We start from the raw sequence: 20,391 nt of genomic DNA, 5'->3' as shown, positions 1-20,391 counted from the left end.
TTAAGATTCAAATTTTTATTATTGGAAGTAGGAAACATTTGTTTAATATTTTACTTTATTGCATTTTTATAACTGCCTTCAAAAAATCGTATTCATTTCTGAATATTCATTTTCATGTGTTTCAAACTTATTTCTATCTTTCTATAAAAATCAGATTTTTTACTATCTTTATTTAAAGAAATTTTTTAACTTTTAATTTTTCAGATGTCATATTTAGATCATCATACAGCTTAAACCATTTTAGATATTGTATTTTTCATTATCTGTATCTCTTTTTTTATCATTTTATATATTTTTGAAATTTAATTTTAAACTTTAATAGTTTTATTTTAAAAGATTTCAGAATTAAGATTCTTTTGTCATATTGTAATATACTGTTCTTAAACTTTTTTTTTACAGTTCAAGGAATCTGATTTCTACAACCTTTATTTCAAAATATTTCAAACTTTTCTTTTCTACATATATTTCATTTTTCCAATCATTTTTTGTTATTATGAAATAATGTAAAAATATTATAAATTTTTAAAAATGATATTTCTTATCATTATGCTAATTTTTTTATATTTATAAATGTTATAAAAAACTTTTTCTAAAATATATTTTTATTTTAAAAGATCACTTATAATGACTATTTTTTTTATGGTTTAATAAAATATATTTCATCAAAAATTAAAAAAAAATACCAAAGTCAAAAACTAATAAAAATTATTTCAAAGAATTATTAAAATTGACATTGAAATCATGAAAATAATAAACAAAAATCTATTTACATATTTTTATCAACAAAAAAAATGGCCTTACCAAAAGTGAAAAGTACCTAATAATTGTATACAAACTTATTTATCATTTTTCTACTTCTAACTCAATACCCTCTTTTAATGATTTTATTTTATGAACGATAAAGAATTGTCATTCCATTGTTTAAACAATATACCAAATCGATCTTTTTCCCTGCAAGGTTTATCATTGCTTGTCTTAATTTTTTGTCATCATTTTAGTCATTTTATTAATATTCCAACATTGTAATGTGTAATAAAATTGTGAACGTTTTATTTTTTTAAATAGGTGTTTTTTTAACATACTTTTTTTTGTAATATTTATCACTCATAAATAGTTCATTGTATTATTTTTGAATTTTATGTTATATCAATTTTTTTTTGTTATATGATAATGTTTAGAACCTTTCCAACTTTTTTTTCCTATCCTTCTTTTCTACTATATTACCCACAAATGATGCATTGCCCAATATTCTAGAACTATCTATTTCACGGTATATATATAATATAAAATTATTCATTCACATACCCACTCACTCTTTAGTATTTATTAGTAGCAGTAGCATACAATTTACATTTTTTAATCTATTCAAATGGCTAAATCGTTTTCTATGACCTCCGTATTGTTTTTGATGCCGCGCTGGTGCACGCAACAATTGTCGAGTTTGGTATAAGTGTATATTTGGTTGTTGGTACGGTGAAGCGTTGTCGCTGACACTGTTTGGAACGTTCAAGTTACCAATTTTAAAAAATATTTTATCTAACAAACGTTACAAGTTTTAATTATTTTTAAGCAAAATTGAATTTGTCTTCGTTGTCCCTATATACTTTAAGTATTTTTAGAAAAAAGTTAACGATCTAATAATCATGTCTGGATGGAATGCTTATATTGATAATCTTATGTCATCATCTGATGGAATTAAAAAGGCTGCTATTATTGGATATCCAGATGCTTCTGTCTGGGCTCACAGTGAAGGTGCTGCTTTGTTTAATGTTATTGAACCAGAATTGAAGAAATTTGCTAGTCTTTTTGATAACATAAATGCTGTACCATCTACTGGCGCTGACTTGGAAGGCATTCATTATATTGTCCCAAGAATAGATGAGAATCTCATTTTTGGGAAGAAAGACAAAAGTGGTTTTTTTGCTGCTAAAACAAAATCAGGTAGCATTATTATTTTGTTATTTGTTGACTTTTAGTTTTTTATTTCTAGTTATTCTTATTGCTATTTATGAAGGGGAAAATGCCGTAGGATCTGAAGTTCGTTCTGCTGTTGAGAAACTTGCCGAGTACCTCACTGATTCAGGATACTAAGCTTTAAATTCAGCTTGTCTTCAGGATGTGTAAGGCTTTTTAATATTTGACACAATGAAGAATTCTAAGTTTGTTTATTACCTGTGGCTTCAATATTTTTAATATAACAAATTTTATTTATTTAACAGTTATTTTTATTAGAAAATCTTCATATGTTTTATAAATAAAAATTAAATATGCTAAATATACAACAAAAGTGTTAACTGATTATTAAGAACATAACAACTAATTGTTTTTTATGATTATTTTCTTGAAAATTTGGTTCTGGTCAATTACCAAGTTAATATGGTTTTTTTTAACATGTTAACAAAAAATATATAGTATTTCAAAGAGTAACTTTAATGTTCACAAAGCTTGGAAATATTTTCATAATCTACAAAAAAAAATTGATCGATTACATCTTATTTTTTTTACAATAAATTATACAAAGATAGTTTTTTTTAATAACTGTTAAAATGTATTTTCATTGTAAATAGCATAAGTTTTTCATTTATCAAAACAGACTTTCTAAAACACAATAAATTTGACTAACAAAAAAAAAACTTTTATTGTGTTTAAAGAATTCCCACTGATATTTGGTATATATAAAAATCCTCCACATACAATTCGAAAATATAATATTTTATTTTGATAAGAGTTAAATAAATACATTTAATACTGATTATTCCTTAAAACTTTGCTCATATTTCATCCTGGTTAAAAGCAATTTTTGTAATATATAAAGTGAAATGCTTCTTTTTATTAATGATGACTTTTTAAGGTATAAATATTTATAAAATAACAACCTATTCATGTGAGCCATCTTGTGGGGAGATAAAAACCTATCGTGACTAGGTAATTTAGTATAATTGTTCTTATATAAATCTGATAAACATATCTTATCTAAATAATCATCACCAATAAATTTCTTTTTAAAAATTTATTATAGTTAGTTTTTAAAACCACAGTATCATAGAGTATTCAAAAACTAACATTATAAAAAAAGCTAGTCTATTTTTAAAAAAGTGCAAGATTTATTGCGCAATAAAATTTTTTTAAACATTCAAAGAATTTTGAATCATTTATTTAAAAAAAAATTTATCATACCTCAATATAATCGTTGTTTAAATTTGAAAAAACAAAATGATTTTATAATTGTCAATCATCATATAAATAAATGACAATTAAAATTGTTGATGCATCATAATTATTTATGAATCATATTTATTATCTACAATTATCATTAATATAGTAATAATAAGAATAACAATTATTTATAGTAATTTTAATATTAATGTAATAAATTTATTAATTTAAACATTTTACAAATTTTTGAAAACGTACTTTATAAAAATAAGTTTATACAAATATATTCAAATAATTATCAAAAAAATAACAATATTTTTATTATAACAAGAAAAAATGATAAAACAAATTTAACTTCTAAACAACAAAATAAACAATAAAACAATAAAGATAAAAAATACAATTATACATTTGCTTCATCTTTATCTTCATGTGCCCATTCTAGTACCAAACGACGACCATAAAAGTGAGTAGAATGAACTAAACTTTCAAAAGCATGTTTTGCTTCACTTTTTGACATATATTCAACAAAACCAAATCCACGATGTCCTCCTGAACCCATCTTTTTAGGAATCCTTACATCTTTAACATTACCAAAACTTTGAAATAATGCACGTATTTCTTTTATTGAAGCAGCAAAAGAAATATTTCTTACCATAATTTTGGTACATTCACCCTGATCACCTTGATCAACAGTCTTGCGTTGTTTATCTATACTTTCTTTTTCTTTTATTGATAATTTCAATTCTATAGAATGCCCATCAATCAACATACCTTGAAGTGTTTTAACAGCATCTATAGCATCTTCATTTGTATAAAATTGTACAAAACCAAAACCCATAGAAAGTGTATGTTTCTGAGTTTTTACATCAATTTTTCTACTTACAGTAGCTGAATGTACATTATATTTTTTAGAAAATTCTTTATATAATGTTTCATCTGTAGTTTCGAAATTCAAATTTTTAACAAAAACTCTAGCATTATCTTCATGCTCTGGAATATCTTCAGAAAAGTCTTCATTATCATTTTCCTTTTTAACTAAATCTTCCTCTTCAACATCCTCTTCATCTTCAAGTTCTTCTTCATCTTCATCCTCAATTTCTTCCTCATCTTCTATATCTTCTTCATCTTGAATTTCTTCTTCAAACTCTTCTTTATTTACTAATTGTTTCTCATCTTCTTCAATTTGTTGATGCTTTTTACTTCGCCTCAAAATCTTTTTCTCTTCACTTGTAAGATCACCTTTTTTAGCTTTCTTTTTATTTTCAACTTCCTTCAAATCTTCAGTTTCATCAGGTTTATTAGAATCATCTGAATTTTCAAAAACATCATACGGCGCCCATTCTAAATATAGTGGTTGACTTCGAACTCTTGAATATGCAAGATTAGAAAAAGCTGCTTTAGCATCTACAGGATTTCCCATTATAACAAGTGCACTAACAGAGTGTTCAGATGGCATTAATACATCCTTGACATCACCATAATAAGCAAACATTCGTCTTAATTCATCTTTATTAAAATTAGAAGGTAAATTTTTTGCTATAATTACAGTTTTACTCCTCTTAGCAGCAGGATTAGAAAAACTATCTAATTTTACTCCATTTTTAATTAAAAAATCTCTAGTTTCTCTAACTAAAGCTGTTTCTGCTAAAGCAAGTTTAACTCCAGCAGTATTATCACCCTCTCCAGTTAAGATTTCTGATTTTTCAACTTCTAAACGTTTAGCTAAAGTTTCTGCTACAGCATTTGCACCAAGAAAAAGTATATTCCATGAATAAGTTTTACCAGCAGCAGTTTTTAATTTTGCCTGTTTTTCTTTTTGGAATTTAGATAAACCAAATTGATTTTCAGCTTGAAGTTCTGATTTTTCAGTTTTTTCTTCACCTGGTAAAATATGAAGCATCCTTCCTTTAAAAATAGTTCCATCTAATTTTGTGAATGCATCTACAGCATTTTCAGGAAAGACAAAAGTTACCATAGCATAACCCTTATTTCGACCAGTTTTCTTATCAATAATAACTTCACAATCAGCAATTTCTCCATATTTTATAAAAATTGCTCTAATATCTGCTTCTTCAACAAGATAAGGTAAATTTCTTACAAACAATCTTCCTGTATCTAAAATTTTCTGTGTTTGTTCTTCAATTAATTTTTCATTCTCCTGTTTTATTATTAATGATTCCTCTTTTTTATCATTTTTTGTATTTTTACCTTGTTGTTCGGCAAACTTTATAACTCTAATTTTATCTCCACCTAAATATTGATTATCTCTTTTTAAAGCACGTCTTAAATCTGTATTTTTTTCAAATGTTACAATCATGAAAGTTTCTTGATTTCCTCGTTTTATTTCTAATGATTTAAATTTTATAGGACTAAGCCATTCCTTGAAATTTACTTGTTTTATAGTTGAAGGTAAACCTCTAAATATCAAAGAATCTCTTTTATTTCCTGTAAAATTTAATATCATATTTTTTAAAATTTCAATATCTGGTTCTTTTTGACTTTGGTCAGATTTATCTGGTTTTGAAATATTAATTTTATTAAATTTTAAAAATTCTTCATATTTTGGATCCATTTCTGATTTTCCATTGTCATCACCACTAAGCTTTATTTTTTTAGTATTTTTGTCTGGTGATTCATCAGGATGTAATCTTTTGTAAGCACTACTTTCTTTACTATACTTACTCCAAGCTCGAGGTTTATTTTCATCAGAAAAAGATTTACATTCTTCAACCTAAAATTTAACTATATATACATTCAAATAATATGAAACATACAACAACTTTACTTGTTCCCATAAAAGTTCCATTTAATTTTTTTATTGCTTTTTTGCCCAAATCTTCTGATTCAAAACCAACAAAACCAAATTGGCGAAAAATACCATCAGATGAATATTTTAACTTACAATCAGTAAGAGTTCCATAATCTTTAAAAAATTTTTTCAACTGTTCTTCAGTACAATTTTTAGGAAGACCCTTAACAATAACTCTTGACATTATAAATTTATATCATATATATATAATAACAAACTGTAAACTATGAAATACAATAAATAATAAATTTTCAAAGTTAATTGTATCTTATCACGATTAATTGCAAACTTTGGGATAATGATACTTATTTTAAAAAGATTTTTATAAAACATCTTAGTTGATACTATCAATATACAGAATACTTTTTTATTGTAATGGATGTTGAAGAAGATGTCAAAAAAACAAAAAAACGAATGCTTACAAAAGATGAGGAAGAATATCAAGTAAAGTTATCTAAAAAACTTTTTTTAAATCAACATTTTTCGTCTTCTGATGAAAGTGAAGAAGAGGATAACATTCCAGATAAAATAGATGTAAGTTTATTTTTAATAAATTTATTATATATTTGTAGAATAAAGAAACAAAGACATCTGTCTGGAATGATGATGATGAATCGTTTAGTGAAGACGATGAAAAATTAAAACAAAAGAAAAAAATTCGTCAAAATTATATTCAAAATAATATTAATAAATATTCATGGGCTAAAAAAAAAAAATTGACAAAAGATCATCATTCAGATTCTGATGATGATGAGCTAGATAAAGTTTCATCGTTATTATCTAAAAAAGCTGGTAAATATATCAAAAAGCAAAAAGGACTTGGATCTAAAATAATAAACTTTAATCCAATTAAAGATATAAGTTTGGGATATCATACAGATAAACCTGTTGCTTCTGTTAAATTTCATCCTACAAAACCTGTACTTATGGTTGCATCTAGTAAAGGTCAAATATCTTTATTTACTGTTTGTGATCCAAATAATTTAAAAAAAATTGAAAAAGATAATTACCTTCAACATATTACAATAAAAAAATTTAGATTAGTTAATGCTGAGTATTATGCTGGAGGAACTAAAATTTTAGCCAGTGGTTACAAGTCAACATGTTTGTATTCTTATGACATTCTAAGTGGAGCAGTTGATGAAACATTCGTTCCAAAAGGTGTTAAAAGATTTAGCTCTGGTAACTTTACGGTCTCTTCTTGTGGTACATTAATTGCAATATTGGGTGATACATCTGAAGTATATATCTTAAATTCAAATACATTTGAGGTTGTTGCAACTTTTATTGCTTCATCTAGAGTAGTTTCTGCAACATTTTCAAAAACTAATAGAAATGAAATATATGGTTATACGGAGGATGGTAATGTTTATATTTGGAATTTGACTTCACGTAGCGAACAAAGTTCATTCATTGATAAAGGATGCATTCATGGAAGTAAGATTGCCATTTCAAGTAATGATCAATTTCTTGCCTGTGGTGGTAATAATGGTTTTATTAATATTTATGATGTAACTAGAGCCAAACTTTCGGATACTTTTTCTTCTATTGAACCACTTTATACAATTTCGAATCTCGTAACTAATAGTAATATCCTATCATTTAATAACACTTCAGAGATATTAGCGTATGGGTCGAGTTCAAAAAATATGCAGATGAGACTTTATCACGTTGGTACTGGAACAACATATGAAAACTTTCCACATATCTCTGAAATGAGGGTAAAAGAAAAAGCAGCATGTGTTGATTTTTCACCAAACAGTGGTTTCGTTGTATTTGGTACACAGACCGGAAAATTAAAAATGTACAGATTAAATAATTTTACTTCTTATTAGTTTTGTTTTTATTGTTGATATGTTTTGTTAAGTTAAAATGTTTTAATTAAAATGTATATTTATTTTTCTGTGAGTAATTGAAATATTTTTTTTATTTTCATTTAGTCTGCTGTTTTTTTTTGTAATAATTTATAGTTAATTTATTTAAAGTAATTAATTTTTTTTAATATAAGTATTATTTAATCTTATTTGAGTTTAGAATTATAAATGAAAGTTTTATATACTTTTTATTCATATGATATATTAATGTTTAAAATTTTATGTTAAAAATTAAACAAAAAGAGCATAAAAAAGTATTAGTGAATTACAAATGTAATATTATATTATTTCAACTAATTTATATATATATATTTATATAACATAAAATGCAATTTACTTAACAAATAATATTATTATAAACTATCCTAAACATTTCTGATAAAATAAGCACTTTTTATATAAAAAAAGAATTTGATTCTTTTGTAATAATTTGTAATGATCAAGAATTGTTGAAATGTATCAACAAAATATAATAATAAGAAAATTGTACAATAACATGAAAATACTGTTATTTATGAATTTCTTATTATTTAAAAACATAAATTCAATTGAAATGTAATATGATAACTTTTTCATTTAAACAACTTTTGATTCATTAAACTAATATATATGAATTCATTATTTATAAGAAATGAGTTTACTATTAAACAATAAACAATTTTAAAACAAAGAATATAAATAATATTTTTAAAAGATGATGCTGTCAAGTAAAAATTTTAGAAAAATATGGAAATAATAATAGTTATAATAAACCTGATCTCTTATAATGGTAAAAATGGAAAAATAAACCTAACAGTTCAAGAAAATATAAAGTAAAACGTGAATTGAATTTCCACCATATTTTAAAACCTCAATTTTATTGTTATTATAGTAAAAAAATTTTATTTTTACTCTATGATAATAGTCTAAATATTAAATAATTATATTGTCTTTTTTTAAAGTATTTCCTATTAAATAGAATTTGATTGTACTTCTATAAAGTCAACATTTAGATAAATTATCATTACTGAAAAAAAAAACTTATTTCATTTTTGAAAATATAATCAATTGACATAGAAGATTTTATATTTTTTTTCTAAAAAGTATTACAGTAAATAGTTATCTTACTATAATTAAAAAAAATTTTTTTGTTTTGAAATTAAAAAAAAAGAAGTTAATACTTAGACAATGTTATCATGTAAGATTAAGTTTCACTTTACTGGTTTAAAAAAGTTGGTCTATAACTTAATAATGTTATTAAATATCCTTAGATAAGTCGTTGTAACAAGACTATACTTTTGTTTTAATTATCATAAATAGTAATCAGTAAATTATTTTGTATTATGTTAAACCAATTTGTATTGTTCTTAAAATATTTTTTATATTGTTACTTTTTAAAAACCATCATTATTGTTAGGTTTAACTATTTTATTATAAATTTAATTCTGTTTTTTAATATATATTGTTGATTTTCCAGTTTAAATAAAAGAGATAATATTGTTTTTTTTTTCAAAAGACTTAAAATCAAAATACATTTCTATACAAATTAAAACACTAGTTCTATAAGCGCATATTTCAATTGAGTTTTACCACTACTATAATTTTGAATCAACATACTTTGATTAAAACTCTAACAAACAAGACATTTTATTTTATTCACTATTTTGGTTATTTCCAAAATTTAAAATTTATCCTCTTTATAATTTAAAACTCATATAAACATTGATACTACATCTTAATGAACCTAAATCTATAATTGTTATATCGATAAGATATTTTTTTTTAGATAATAAATGATGATATTATTGAGTTTTTAAATTTGTGTACTTTTTTTTTAAAATCAAATGACCTCACTTGTTTATATCTATTAATATATAGTATTTCAAATTCATTTATGGATTCAACATATATTAATAATATATTGTATATTTTGTAGGACACAAATGTTGATTTGCGCACTAAACTATTCAATATAAGGCATACAACAACATGTGTTATATTAAGTTATCATTTACACTTATACACATTCTTTATAGATTTTTATTTATGAGTAACCATATGATTGATAAAAGTTACAAAAGTAATAATTTAATGGTAGTAATCATTTATGATTTTTAACAATCAGATATGTTTTTACAAACGAATATATACCTTAAGATTATATTATAATTACTATCAATGTTTTCATCATTTTCTAATAGATGAATCATTGTAAAAAAAAATAGTGACACATTTATTATGAGTCACCATTGTACGCTTTTGTTTGGTAACAATTATTTATTTTCTATCATTTTTAATGTAATATTTATATGATCTTAACGCAATTTTATATTTCAGGAAAATTTGAAAAATAATGACTTCGACATTTAAAAATTCTCCAAAACTTCCAACTGATATTACCAAGGACTTACTTCATGGTAGGGAGTTAAAACACGTAGCAACTGAAGAAAAGAACGTTTTACCGACTGCTGACGGTATGTTTAAATCGATCATTGTAATCGTTGGTCTTTTTTTTTTAAGATGTTAAAACTGAAAAACAACATGAAGAATTTGTAAATGGTATTGAAACATTTCCAAAAAATCAACTTCATAAAGTAGAAACAACTGATAAGACTGTTCTTCCCTCAGCTGGAGACATTGCTATTGAAAAAGTTCCTACAGAAGTTGTTAATTTTAATCTTGACAAATTAAATCATGTTGAACCCCAGGTAAAAAATGTTTTACCAAGTAAGGAACAATACACAAGAGAAAAATGCCTCAAACAAGCGGCTTCTTTTGATCATGAAAAATTAAATCATGTTGAACCAGTAGTTAAAAATGATATAATCACAGTTGTTGATAAACAATAATTAACTTTTTAACATAAACATAACTTTATTAAACATGATTTAAAATAATTTTCACTATTTAATCTCCATAACATTCTTTGTCTTGGAGTTCCTCTTTATTTTGACATTCTAAAAGAATGACTTCTAATAAAGAATTTTTATCAATATTATTTTTTATTTTTAAAAGAGGTTGACTATCTTCAATTTCTATACCATACAGAATGTTTAATTTTCTTATGTTTTCAATAATCCATGAGTCATCATCATCACTGTACATTTCTAATATTTTGAGATTATTTTTAATACCTGTAATATGTTTTTCTTTCTCATTTTCTTCTAACTTTTTTAAAGGTAACTCAATCAACACTTTTATTAAACTCCTTCTTACAATGGAATTCCATTCATTAGTCATAAATAACCAAATATCTTCCATAAATAAGGTTATGTAATTTTCTTTGACATAGTCAATAGCAGAAGCCCTAACATACTCAGAACGATCATATTTAATTATATCAATCATTTTTTCATATGGAATTTGATCAACAAATCTACCTAATATTGTAGCTAGTAAAATTCCTGAATCCCTTAATTCCCAAGATTCACTTAATAAAAATTCAGAAATATAGTCATTTAATAGTTTACGATTGTCTTCTAAAATCTTTCTTTTCACTTCTTCATGTGGTTTAGTTACAAAAAATTTCATAATATTTGGTACAATCTAAAAAAAAACTTTAACAAATAATCATTTACATACACCAAGTCTTTTCTTTATAAGTTTAAATATATTTACAAAGTAAGAGTAGTTCTCTGTTAAAATAATGATTTCAAAAAATTTTTCTAAATCATTATTTCTAATAATTTTTTCATCACCACATTTTTCAACCATATATACAAAATCCTTCAAATATTATTAAACAATAAAAAAATGAAAAAATTAATAAAACCCACAAGATCTTCATTTGGATTACTTATATAACTTTTTTGAAAAGTTTTAAAATTCATAATATGTGTACTGATGTTTTGGTAAAAAACAATTTATTCATCAAAATGGTACACTTTCTATAATTTTTTCTAAGGAGTACATATTTTCCCAATTTTCAGAGCGAGATAAATTTGTTCACCATACTGTACTCATTTCCCAATATATGTAACTTTCTTCCAATTTGTGAAATGTTTTCATATTTATGATATTTTAAAGGTCCAAATTTTAAATCAAAATATTTTAAAAATTCTTATTTTCTAGTATAATTTTTTTTTTCTAAAAAAAGTATTTTAATTGTTAACTTTTTTAAAAAAAATTTTAACGTTTGGAATTTTATTCATCATTATTCTAATTTTATTTTCACTAAAATAGGTTATTATTTATAGGGTCATGTCTTCCAAGGTTCAAAAGAAAAACGACGCTAAGATTGAGAAAGCTCTTGGAGCAAAAAAAGCCATTGTCAAGGGTGCCAATGTTACTCATAAAAAAAAAGTCAGAACATCAGTTCACTTTTTCAGACCAAAAACATTAGTACTCCCAAAGGCTCCAAAATACCCAAGAAAGGTTGTTTCAAAGGTTCCAAAAATGGATGGATACTCAGTCATCAAATATCCATTGACTACTGAATCAGCCATGAAGAAAATTGAAGAAAACAATACTATTGTATTTGTTGTCGATTTAAAGGCTAACAAGAACCATATTAAGTCTGCTGTAAAGAAGCAATACAACATCAAAGCTATTAAGGTATATAAAAATTTAAAAAAAAAACATATATAATTATATCATTTTGTTTTAGGTTAACACTCTTATCACCCCAAAAATGACTAAAAAAGCTTTCGTTAAGTTGTCAGCTGAATACGATGCTCTTGATGTTGCTAACAAGGTTGGAATTGTTTAAATTACATTACGTGAAATCAAGTTTTTTCCTTGTTATTATTGGTTGTTCAAATAAATTTTTGTTACATTTTAAACTATATTATTATTTTTTTTCATTCCTTTAAAGGTTATGATAACTTTGATTTTAAATGATTATTATACTTATATGTATGTTGTTTTTTTTAGAAATAATGGATCATAATTATGAGATGAGAAAAAGATATCTTAGATCTTTAGAAATGCTTCAGAATAGAAAGTCAATTACTAAGTTGATTGACAAAAATGAATTAATAGGCACATTTAAAGCAATGCAGCCAAATTCAGAGCATTTTATTTTATCAGACTTGACTAAGATTAACTATTGTTATAAGGATGTTTGTATAAGGTAATTTTATATAGACTGATTTATTATTATAGCAATTTTTTTAGGACTAGTGATGTTAGTCAGATAACATTTCCTATTAACAACAGTAATTAATAACACAATGTACAATTATTTATTATTTTTTTTAATCTCTGTATTTATAAAATTAAAAAAAAACTATCATTATAAACTTTTGTATTTTCAAAAATTAGAAACCTGTCGTAAATAGGTACTTTTTAATAAAAATATTTTTAATAATTGTTTTGACAAGTTAAATTTTCAATATAAAAAAATAAAAATACAGCTAATTTTTTCAAGTGATAAATGCAATTTCCAGAAAGTCAATTTTATACATTTTGTTTTATCAGTTTTGATCTATTTTTAAAATATTTTACATATGTAGTTATCGCCACAAAACTAAATGATAACTGTTTGGTACAATGTCTATACAACTTTATTTTAAATTTAAATATTATATTTTTTTTATTTTTTCGACATTTTTCTAGAATATCTAAAAAGATTTAAAAACTTTTGTAGTCTTTTTTTAAAAAATTGCAAAGCATAATTTAGTTGAAGTAAATTCAAAAGACATTTTTTATAAAGAACATATGTTTCCAAAAGATATGAATAACATTTTTTAAAAAGCGGGACTTTCCTTATTCAAAATTTTTTTTATTTTGTTTTTTAGAAATTTTCTTGTAAATTAAAATAACTTGAATAAGTTTAAGAATTTATTTATTAAAAATAAACATATTTTTAAATTAGTTTTAATTAGTTTCTATAGTTTAAATGGAGAAAGAATTAGTAAATGAAATTCATGATTTTTTAAAAAATTATGGAAATTATGCTGATCAGTATATGTTAGATTATTACATCGATGAACAGTGGTCATCTATTCCTGAGGAGTGGCAGAACTTTTTTGAAAGTAAAAAAGATAATATTCAAGATGTTGCATTATATCTTTTGGACTTTGATAATAATAAGTTAGATAAAGAGGCTCCTATTACATTAAGGAAAATGAAAAATGATATGAAACATGTTTTTGATAAACTTTTTACTGGTAACTCTTTTTTTGAAGTAAAAAAATGTGATTTTTCTATGGCTCCTAAATCACTTTTTACTAAAATTAAAAAAAAAAGTTACATGAACTGGAATATTTGGTTCCATTAATAGAACATTTGTATACAATATCGAATTGTTCTTTCAATCGAATAGTTGATTGTGGTGCTGGAATTGGACATCTATCCAGAATATTAGCTTATTTTTTTAAAGATCACATTAATATTGAGGTGTCTACCGTTGAAGGAAATGATAAATTTGTTGATCAGTCAATTAAGTTAGATCAAATATTTGAAAATAAATTGAAATACATGGGACAAGAGATTCCAAATTTTAAGATTCAAAGAATATCAAAGTTAGTATCAGATAAAAATAGTCTTATTAATGAGAATGATTCTAATAAAAATCTTATATTAGGATTACATACATGTGGTGATTTTGCCTCAACATTAATAAAACATTTCTCCCTAAATTCAAATGCAACTGCTTTAGTTAATGTTGGTTGTTGTTATCATAAATTAAATAATGGTAATGATATGGAATATCGTCAAATTTATGATAATAATATAGATAGTATAAATGAAAATTATAATTATCCAATGAGTAATGAAAAAAATATTTTTCCTAATTTATCATATGCTGCTAGAGAGTTGGCATGTCATGGATTGAAGCAATTTAAAGAAAAATTGAATACTAAAGTTGATCTTCTGTCATCTTTTAAAATTAACCTTTTTAGAGCCAAACTGGAATACTTAATTTTTTCAATAACTAATAATAAGAAATATAGGCATTTAGGACTTCGAAGTGTTTCATATACAGATACTCTTTTATTTGAAGAATATATAGAAAAAGCATTAATATTTCATGAAGAGATCAAAGATAAAATTAATTTATTTAAAAATCAAAATTATGAAAATTATAAAAATATGATAGATATTAATATTAATGATATCTGGAAAATTTTTATTCTTTATGTAATACGTTTATCAATTGCTCCTATGATAGAAATAGTAATTTTACTAGATAGAATTATATATTTAAAAGAACATGGTCATAATTCATATCTTATTGACTTATTTGATTCAAGTATATCACCTAGATGTTATGCAATTGTCAGCTTAAAATAATAATTTATATCATATAATATTTTATTTATATTAAATTTTTTAAATAATAATAATGAAGATATGCTATAGTATATAAAAAAAAATTGCTTCATCAAATATTATTATTATTAAAAAAGATAATTTCCTCTTAAAATACAATTTTAATTCGTAATGGTCAATTTTTTTATACATATCTTCCCAACAGTTAGCCTCTAAAATTTTGTAGTATATAAATGACGATTACGTTATGATTGCATAAATTTATTGTTATTATAATATATCATATCATAGTTGTAAAATAAATTTGAAAATAATTTGTATTATTATATCTTTTCTAACATTTAATATTATATAAATTAATTGTAATTTTATTTTTTAAAAACGTTATAGATCATTTACCATAGTTCATATTTTAATTTTATTTAAGTGTTTTAATTTTTTTTTAGTTATTACTATTGTATTAAATTTACAGTAACTTAATGTCTAGTGCAGATATCCAACGATATAGTGTAAGTAGCTATTTTAATGTTTTAATGAAATTTTTTTTAGAAATTAATTCAATTTACTTTAAATGATAAAGATATAGAAATAATTTTAAATAAACTTAATCAACCTATAAATTCAATTTCAACTTTTAATAGAAGAAAATTGCTATTATTATTTAACAATTCTTTAGATCGAAATAATATAATTAACATTATTGTTAATCAACAAGCAAAAAGTCAAAAAGAATCTTCAATAACTTATTCTGATGTATCCTTACCATCAAATTCAAATAGTAATTTGGTAATTAAGATGAAGAAATTGTTTTTCTATCGAAATTTTACAGCTCTAACCAATTGGGAAACAATTTCATGCAAACATTTATCAAATTCTGTAAATCTAATTAATTTAAGTAAAACGATTATGTTTAATTTACCTGAAAAAATTAAAAAAAACATACTAGGAAAAGATAATAATTCATGTAAGAATGTAATTTTGTTACGTTCTGTTCAAATAAATTCTGATCAAAATGAATATTATGATAGTTATCCAACTAATTTGAAATTATTACTAGATAAAAATGATTACTCTTATCTTTTACCTAGAGAAATTGCAAAAAAAATAGGAAATAAGAAGGAGAGAGCTAATTATCCTACATCACTTAATAATTTGGTTTTAGATAAAATTAAAATGGATGAAAAAACTTCTAATATTTCTATTGTTGTATCATATAATAATAAATCTATGTCTGATTTTGAATATTCTTTACAAATTGTTGCTTGTGAAGAGGTTCCTGAGGAAGAGATAATTGATGAAGTTTTAAAAAGACCTAAAAAAACTAATATGGATTTTATGGAAGAATTAAAAACATACTTGATTTCTAAAGGTGATGTTAGAGTGGAAAAAATAAGAGTTATCCTTAAAGATTCTATTTTTCTTAAACTAATAGAAATTCCATTTCGTGGTAAGAATTGTAAACATTTGATGCCTGATGATTTAAAAAGTTATATAAAAATAAATAAGATTAAGGAGGATTGGTTGTGTAGGATATGCAATGAATCCTGTAATCCAGATGATATTTTTATTGATCAGTAAGTATACTACATTTTATTTTCAATTTAATTACAGGTTTTACATTGATCTTCTTGCCAAACATCCATATGCTACTGCTGTTGATATTTATGAAAATGGAAATTATGAAGTTGTTGAAGAAAGTAACTTTGATAAAGATTCTGATGATGATACTTTTATAGAAGAAAAAAAAATAAAATCAAAACGTTGTTGTTTAAAAACAGTTGGTTAATATTTACATATTAAAAGTAAGTACTTTTTTTTAGAAAATATTCAACTTTGTATATATATATTTTTTTTTAAATTTTTTATAAAAAAAATTTTTACAAAGGTTTTTTTAAATAAAGAATTGTTTAACAATAAAATAATGTCAAGATAATTGAAAAAAAATTAATCACTAAAAGTTTGCTTGATTTTAATTAAAATATATTTTTCAAATTGGAAACTTTTTGAATTCAATTGTTTATTACTAAAGTTATACTTCACATTAAAAATATTAAAATAATTATTGACAGGAAATGTTTTATATCATTATTATGATTCATGTTCAAATTATCATTTAAAAAATAAATTATATTTTTAAAACAAAGCAAATATTTTATTATTTTACTTAAAATAAGAAAAAAATTTTATATAAATTTAGGTGTACTAACATTGTTTATGTATGAAAATATGCAACAAAATATTTCTTATTTTTTTCTAGATGCTTTACGTTGTTCCATCTCTTCAACAACTTCTGGAGCCAGAGAGTTATCGGGACGTGGACGAAGTGAATCCATTTTTGAAAGTACATATGATGGATATGAAAGAAATGCTATAATAATAAATCCATAAAAAGCAACTTTTTGCTATTTATATTATTAAAAATAATAAATAATTAAAACATACTGTAATTGGAATGAAACGCATGGGTGGTGTAGAATCTACTCCTTTATGAATTCCACGTTTCCATGATGTATTATTAGATAATTTTAAAAATTTTCTTCCAATAGGTAAACGAGAAAACATAATTTTTAAAAATATTCAAAATTTTGATAAATTATTAATTAAAAAAAAGACTGAATTAAAAAAGTATTATGTTCATGGTTCCAAGAAAAAAAAAAGAACATTCGTTTGTAGATAAAAAAAATTATTTCTATAATTAATTAATTTTTTTTTGAATAATGTTTTTATTAGTTTGATAAAATTATAGATATAAAAATTTTGGTATTTATAATTTAAGATATATTAATTAATTAAAGATAATACAGTTTTTATGTAAATTTCTGAAATAATATTTAGTATGATCAAAGCAGTTGGAGTTTCTTTTATGTTCTAAAAATATTATTATTATTATTTATTATTATAAAATTATAACTTACATTAATGTTATAAGTAGTATATACTTGGAAAGAAATAAAATTTATACAACTATAAAATAATAGTGCAAGTAAAGAAATAACAAATGATTCCCTGAATATAAAACCAATAAATATCATTGACAATGGTCCTATTACACTAATAATCATTTGATTTTTTCTTTTATCATCAATGGATAATACAAATTCAGGTGTATTAAAGTATAAAAATAAAATTGAAGCATTTATTATACCATAAGAAATATTAGAATCTGTTTGTATACGCATAAAAACAAATCCTAATATCATTCCAATAAATATGGAATAAATATAAATAAATCTTTCACTTAATTTTTCTTTTCTTTCATCTTTATTAAGTGATGGAAAATATTTTAATGTAAGTACAACAGGAATAATTATAAATGCAAGAAGTATTGATGATTCAGTATCAATAAGTTGATTAAATATTTTAAATATAATATATTCTCCTACTTTTTGTCCAAATAACATTGATAAAATGGAGTGAAATATTTTCATGTATGTTATTTTTAATTGTTTGGTATTTTCAGGTACCAATTGTATAGGTTCTTCTAATAAAATATTTTGAAATTGACTAACCAAAGATTGTGATTCATTAGAAAAGTTTTGAATCGTTTCAACTGCTCTTTCAGCTTCTTTTGACAATGATCGTGCTCTTTTTTTTATAGTTTGAGCTCCTTTTTCTACACCATCTATTATTCTATTTATTGGATCAAATTGATCATTTAAATTTTTTTGATTTTCCATTATATATTTAATTTCTATAAATTTTATGTTAAATGTTAAAAATAAAATATAGTTATATATTATATATAAATTTACTATTTAAATAAAAATTTTTTTATTTATTAATAAATTTTATATTTAAATTTTACTTTAAATATTCAACAATATCATTTATAAATCTTTTATATACAATTGATTTAGGAATATTTAAACCACCATGAATAGCATCTTCATAATGTTTCCATTGTACATCAACATTTGATTTTTCCAATTTTTTATAATATAAATATCCTTCATCTCTCAAAACATCACAACCACATGTAAATATAATAGTTTTAGGAAGATTTGATAATTCATTGTGTGTTGACATTATTGGGGAAAATTCTGGATTGATAAGATATTCTTTAAATTTATCACAAAGTTCCTCATCAGGTTCTATTGATTTAATATTGTTTTTTATTTCATTACGCCATGAAATAGGAATTATTTCAGGAGACATAAAGTCTAAATTTCTTAAATCATAAGGTACATGACCATTAAGTAAAATTTTCTTAATATCTGATTTTGAAATTTCTATTGGTAAATAAAATTTTAAAATATGTGCTTTTATAATAGGATTTAATAAGGCAAAATTATTACATTTTTCATAATAATATTGATATGAAGGTAGTAAAAAGTTTAAAGAAGAAATAACTGGATATATTAAAACACATTTTTTAATAAAATGTGATTTGCCTTTTTTTGCTAAACGTAAACAAGTAACTGTGGCTAAGTTACCACCAGCAGAATCACCCATAATGGAGATACAATTTTTATCAACTTGATAATTTTTATAATAAGATGAACAAAACTCAGTTATAACATTTTCACATTCTTCTATAGCTTTAGGAAATTTTGATTCTGGACTCAATGAATAATCAATTGAAATAATAATTGATTTAGATTTTTTTGATATTTCAATACAAGGTAATTCATAATTTTCAGGATGTAAAGCCATAAAACCTCCACCATGAATAAAAATCACTGCACTTTTATCAAATACATTAGGTATATAAATTCTACATGGAACTCCACCTATGGTTTTATTTTGTATTAAAACATTTTTCGATTTCTTTGTTGATAATTTCCTTCCAATAAATGTCCAAAATCTTAAAACTTTGTAATGAACCTGTTCACCAAAAATAGGTTCCAATATAATTATCTATAAAAAATATAATTTAATTATAAATTTTATTTTACCATATAATTACAAAAAATTCTTATAAATAATTCTATATTTATAATAGCATCTCTATCTGATAAATTCAATGGTAAATTATTTGATAAATATTTCTTTGCAATAAACAATACTAAAACAAGTATGAATATTGCTTCTAATATCATGTTGTATATTATTAATTTTTATAATCATATTTAGGCATATTTATATGATATTATTAATTTTAACAAAATGTAATTTTGTGATAAGAGTATTATGAGTAAATATTATGTGTGTAAAAAATTGATAAGAAATTAATTACATACTAAAAATGTATTAAACTTTTTTTGATAAAATAAACAACTGAAAAGATTGTTTTAGTTAATTAAGATTTGTGTAAATTTTTTTTGACATTAATAAAAATATAATATTGTCAACATTGTTTATCAGGTGAAAAAATATTTAAGTTTATTTATTTATGATATCATAAATATACATTTA

At 22.9% G+C, this 20,391-nt stretch overlaps 12 protein-coding genes across 12 annotated transcripts; 7 read left to right on the top strand and 5 right to left on the bottom strand.

The window, feature by feature from the left end:
- Positions 1 to 1,643: 1,643 nt before the first annotated feature.
- SRAE_0000041100 (Profilin) lies at positions 1,644 to 2,091 on the top strand (the record flags this gene model as incomplete). The annotated part of the gene is made up of 2 exons (XM_024646299.1): positions 1,644 to 1,941; positions 1,991 to 2,091. 2 exons carry the CDS (start codon positions 1,644 to 1,646, stop codon positions 2,089 to 2,091), a joined length of 399 nt encoding a protein of 132 aa, XP_024500494.1.
- Positions 2,092 to 3,559: 1,468 nt separating this feature from the next.
- SRAE_0000041000 (RNA recognition motif domain and RNA recognition motif domain, eukaryote and Nucleotide-binding, alpha-beta plait domain-containing protein) lies at positions 3,560 to 6,152 on the bottom strand (the record flags this gene model as incomplete). Its single annotated transcript, XM_024646298.1, has 2 exons — positions 3,560 to 5,890; positions 5,934 to 6,152. The coding sequence occupies 2 exons, from the start codon at positions 6,150 to 6,152 to the stop codon at positions 3,560 to 3,562; spliced, it is 2,550 nt and encodes an 849-aa protein (XP_024500493.1).
- Positions 6,153 to 6,343: 191 nt separating this feature from the next.
- Positions 6,344 to 7,803, top strand: SRAE_0000040900 (U3 small nucleolar RNA-associated protein 18 homolog; the record flags this gene model as incomplete). Its single annotated transcript, XM_024646296.1, has 2 exons — positions 6,344 to 6,502; positions 6,541 to 7,803. 2 exons carry the CDS (start codon positions 6,344 to 6,346, stop codon positions 7,801 to 7,803), a joined length of 1,422 nt encoding a protein of 473 aa, XP_024500492.1.
- A 2,371-nt stretch (positions 7,804 to 10,174) lies between these two features.
- Positions 10,175 to 10,670, top strand: SRAE_0000040800 (Ciboulot; the record flags this gene model as incomplete). The annotated part of the gene is made up of 2 exons (XM_024646295.1): positions 10,175 to 10,295; positions 10,342 to 10,670. 2 exons carry the CDS (start codon positions 10,175 to 10,177, stop codon positions 10,668 to 10,670), a joined length of 450 nt encoding a protein of 149 aa, XP_024500491.1.
- A 58-nt stretch (positions 10,671 to 10,728) lies between these two features.
- On the bottom strand, positions 10,729 to 11,651 carry SRAE_0000040700 (Hypothetical protein; the record flags this gene model as incomplete). Its single annotated transcript, XM_024646294.1, has 3 exons — positions 10,729 to 11,367; positions 11,404 to 11,547; positions 11,598 to 11,651. 3 exons carry the CDS (start codon positions 11,649 to 11,651, stop codon positions 10,729 to 10,731), a joined length of 837 nt encoding a protein of 278 aa, XP_024500490.1.
- A 370-nt stretch (positions 11,652 to 12,021) lies between these two features.
- Positions 12,022 to 12,529, top strand: SRAE_0000040600 (60S ribosomal protein L23a; the record flags this gene model as incomplete). Its single annotated transcript, XM_024646293.1, has 2 exons — positions 12,022 to 12,375; positions 12,428 to 12,529. 2 exons carry the CDS (start codon positions 12,022 to 12,024, stop codon positions 12,527 to 12,529), a joined length of 456 nt encoding a protein of 151 aa, XP_024500489.1.
- A 169-nt stretch (positions 12,530 to 12,698) lies between these two features.
- SRAE_0000040500 (SMN complex, gem-associated protein 7 family-containing protein) lies at positions 12,699 to 12,985 on the top strand (the record flags this gene model as incomplete). The annotated part of the gene is made up of 2 exons (XM_024646292.1): positions 12,699 to 12,892; positions 12,937 to 12,985. 2 exons carry the CDS (start codon positions 12,699 to 12,701, stop codon positions 12,983 to 12,985), a joined length of 243 nt encoding a protein of 80 aa, XP_024500488.1.
- Positions 12,986 to 13,660: 675 nt separating this feature from the next.
- SRAE_0000040400 (Protein RRNAD1) lies at positions 13,661 to 15,057 on the top strand (the record flags this gene model as incomplete). Its single annotated transcript, XM_024646291.1, has 2 exons — positions 13,661 to 13,931; positions 14,087 to 15,057. 2 exons carry the CDS (start codon positions 13,661 to 13,663, stop codon positions 15,055 to 15,057), a joined length of 1,242 nt encoding a protein of 413 aa, XP_024500487.1.
- A 458-nt stretch (positions 15,058 to 15,515) lies between these two features.
- SRAE_0000040300 (Zinc finger, MIZ-type domain-containing protein) lies at positions 15,516 to 16,822 on the top strand (the record flags this gene model as incomplete). Its single annotated transcript, XM_024646290.1, has 3 exons — positions 15,516 to 15,545; positions 15,586 to 16,610; positions 16,648 to 16,822. The coding sequence occupies 3 exons, from the start codon at positions 15,516 to 15,518 to the stop codon at positions 16,820 to 16,822; spliced, it is 1,230 nt and encodes a 409-aa protein (XP_024500486.1).
- Positions 16,823 to 17,279: 457 nt separating this feature from the next.
- On the bottom strand, positions 17,280 to 17,598 carry SRAE_0000040200 (Hypothetical protein; the record flags this gene model as incomplete). The annotated part of the gene is made up of 2 exons (XM_024646289.1): positions 17,280 to 17,438; positions 17,479 to 17,598. The coding sequence occupies 2 exons, from the start codon at positions 17,596 to 17,598 to the stop codon at positions 17,280 to 17,282; spliced, it is 279 nt and encodes a 92-aa protein (XP_024500485.1).
- Positions 17,599 to 17,817: 219 nt separating this feature from the next.
- On the bottom strand, positions 17,818 to 18,713 carry SRAE_0000040100 (Hypothetical protein; the record flags this gene model as incomplete). Its single annotated transcript, XM_024646288.1, has 2 exons — positions 17,818 to 17,904; positions 17,952 to 18,713. 2 exons carry the CDS (start codon positions 18,711 to 18,713, stop codon positions 17,818 to 17,820), a joined length of 849 nt encoding a protein of 282 aa, XP_024500484.1.
- Positions 18,714 to 18,837: 124 nt separating this feature from the next.
- SRAE_0000040000 (Alpha/beta hydrolase fold-3 domain and Arylacetamide deacetylase family-containing protein) lies at positions 18,838 to 20,075 on the bottom strand (the record flags this gene model as incomplete). The annotated part of the gene is made up of 2 exons (XM_024646287.1): positions 18,838 to 19,893; positions 19,932 to 20,075. 2 exons carry the CDS (start codon positions 20,073 to 20,075, stop codon positions 18,838 to 18,840), a joined length of 1,200 nt encoding a protein of 399 aa, XP_024500483.1.
- Positions 20,076 to 20,391: the final 316 nt, after the last annotated feature.

Source organism: Strongyloides ratti, scaffold srae_scaffold0000002 (genome assembly GCF_001040885.1).
Source record: "Strongyloides ratti genome assembly S_ratti_ED321, scaffold srae_scaffold0000002".
In the NCBI taxonomy this organism is placed as follows: Eukaryota; Metazoa; Nematoda; class Chromadorea; order Rhabditida; family Strongyloididae; genus Strongyloides; species Strongyloides ratti.
Note: the sequence above shows the minus strand (reverse complement) of the source record. Positions and strands in the feature narration are given on the sequence as shown.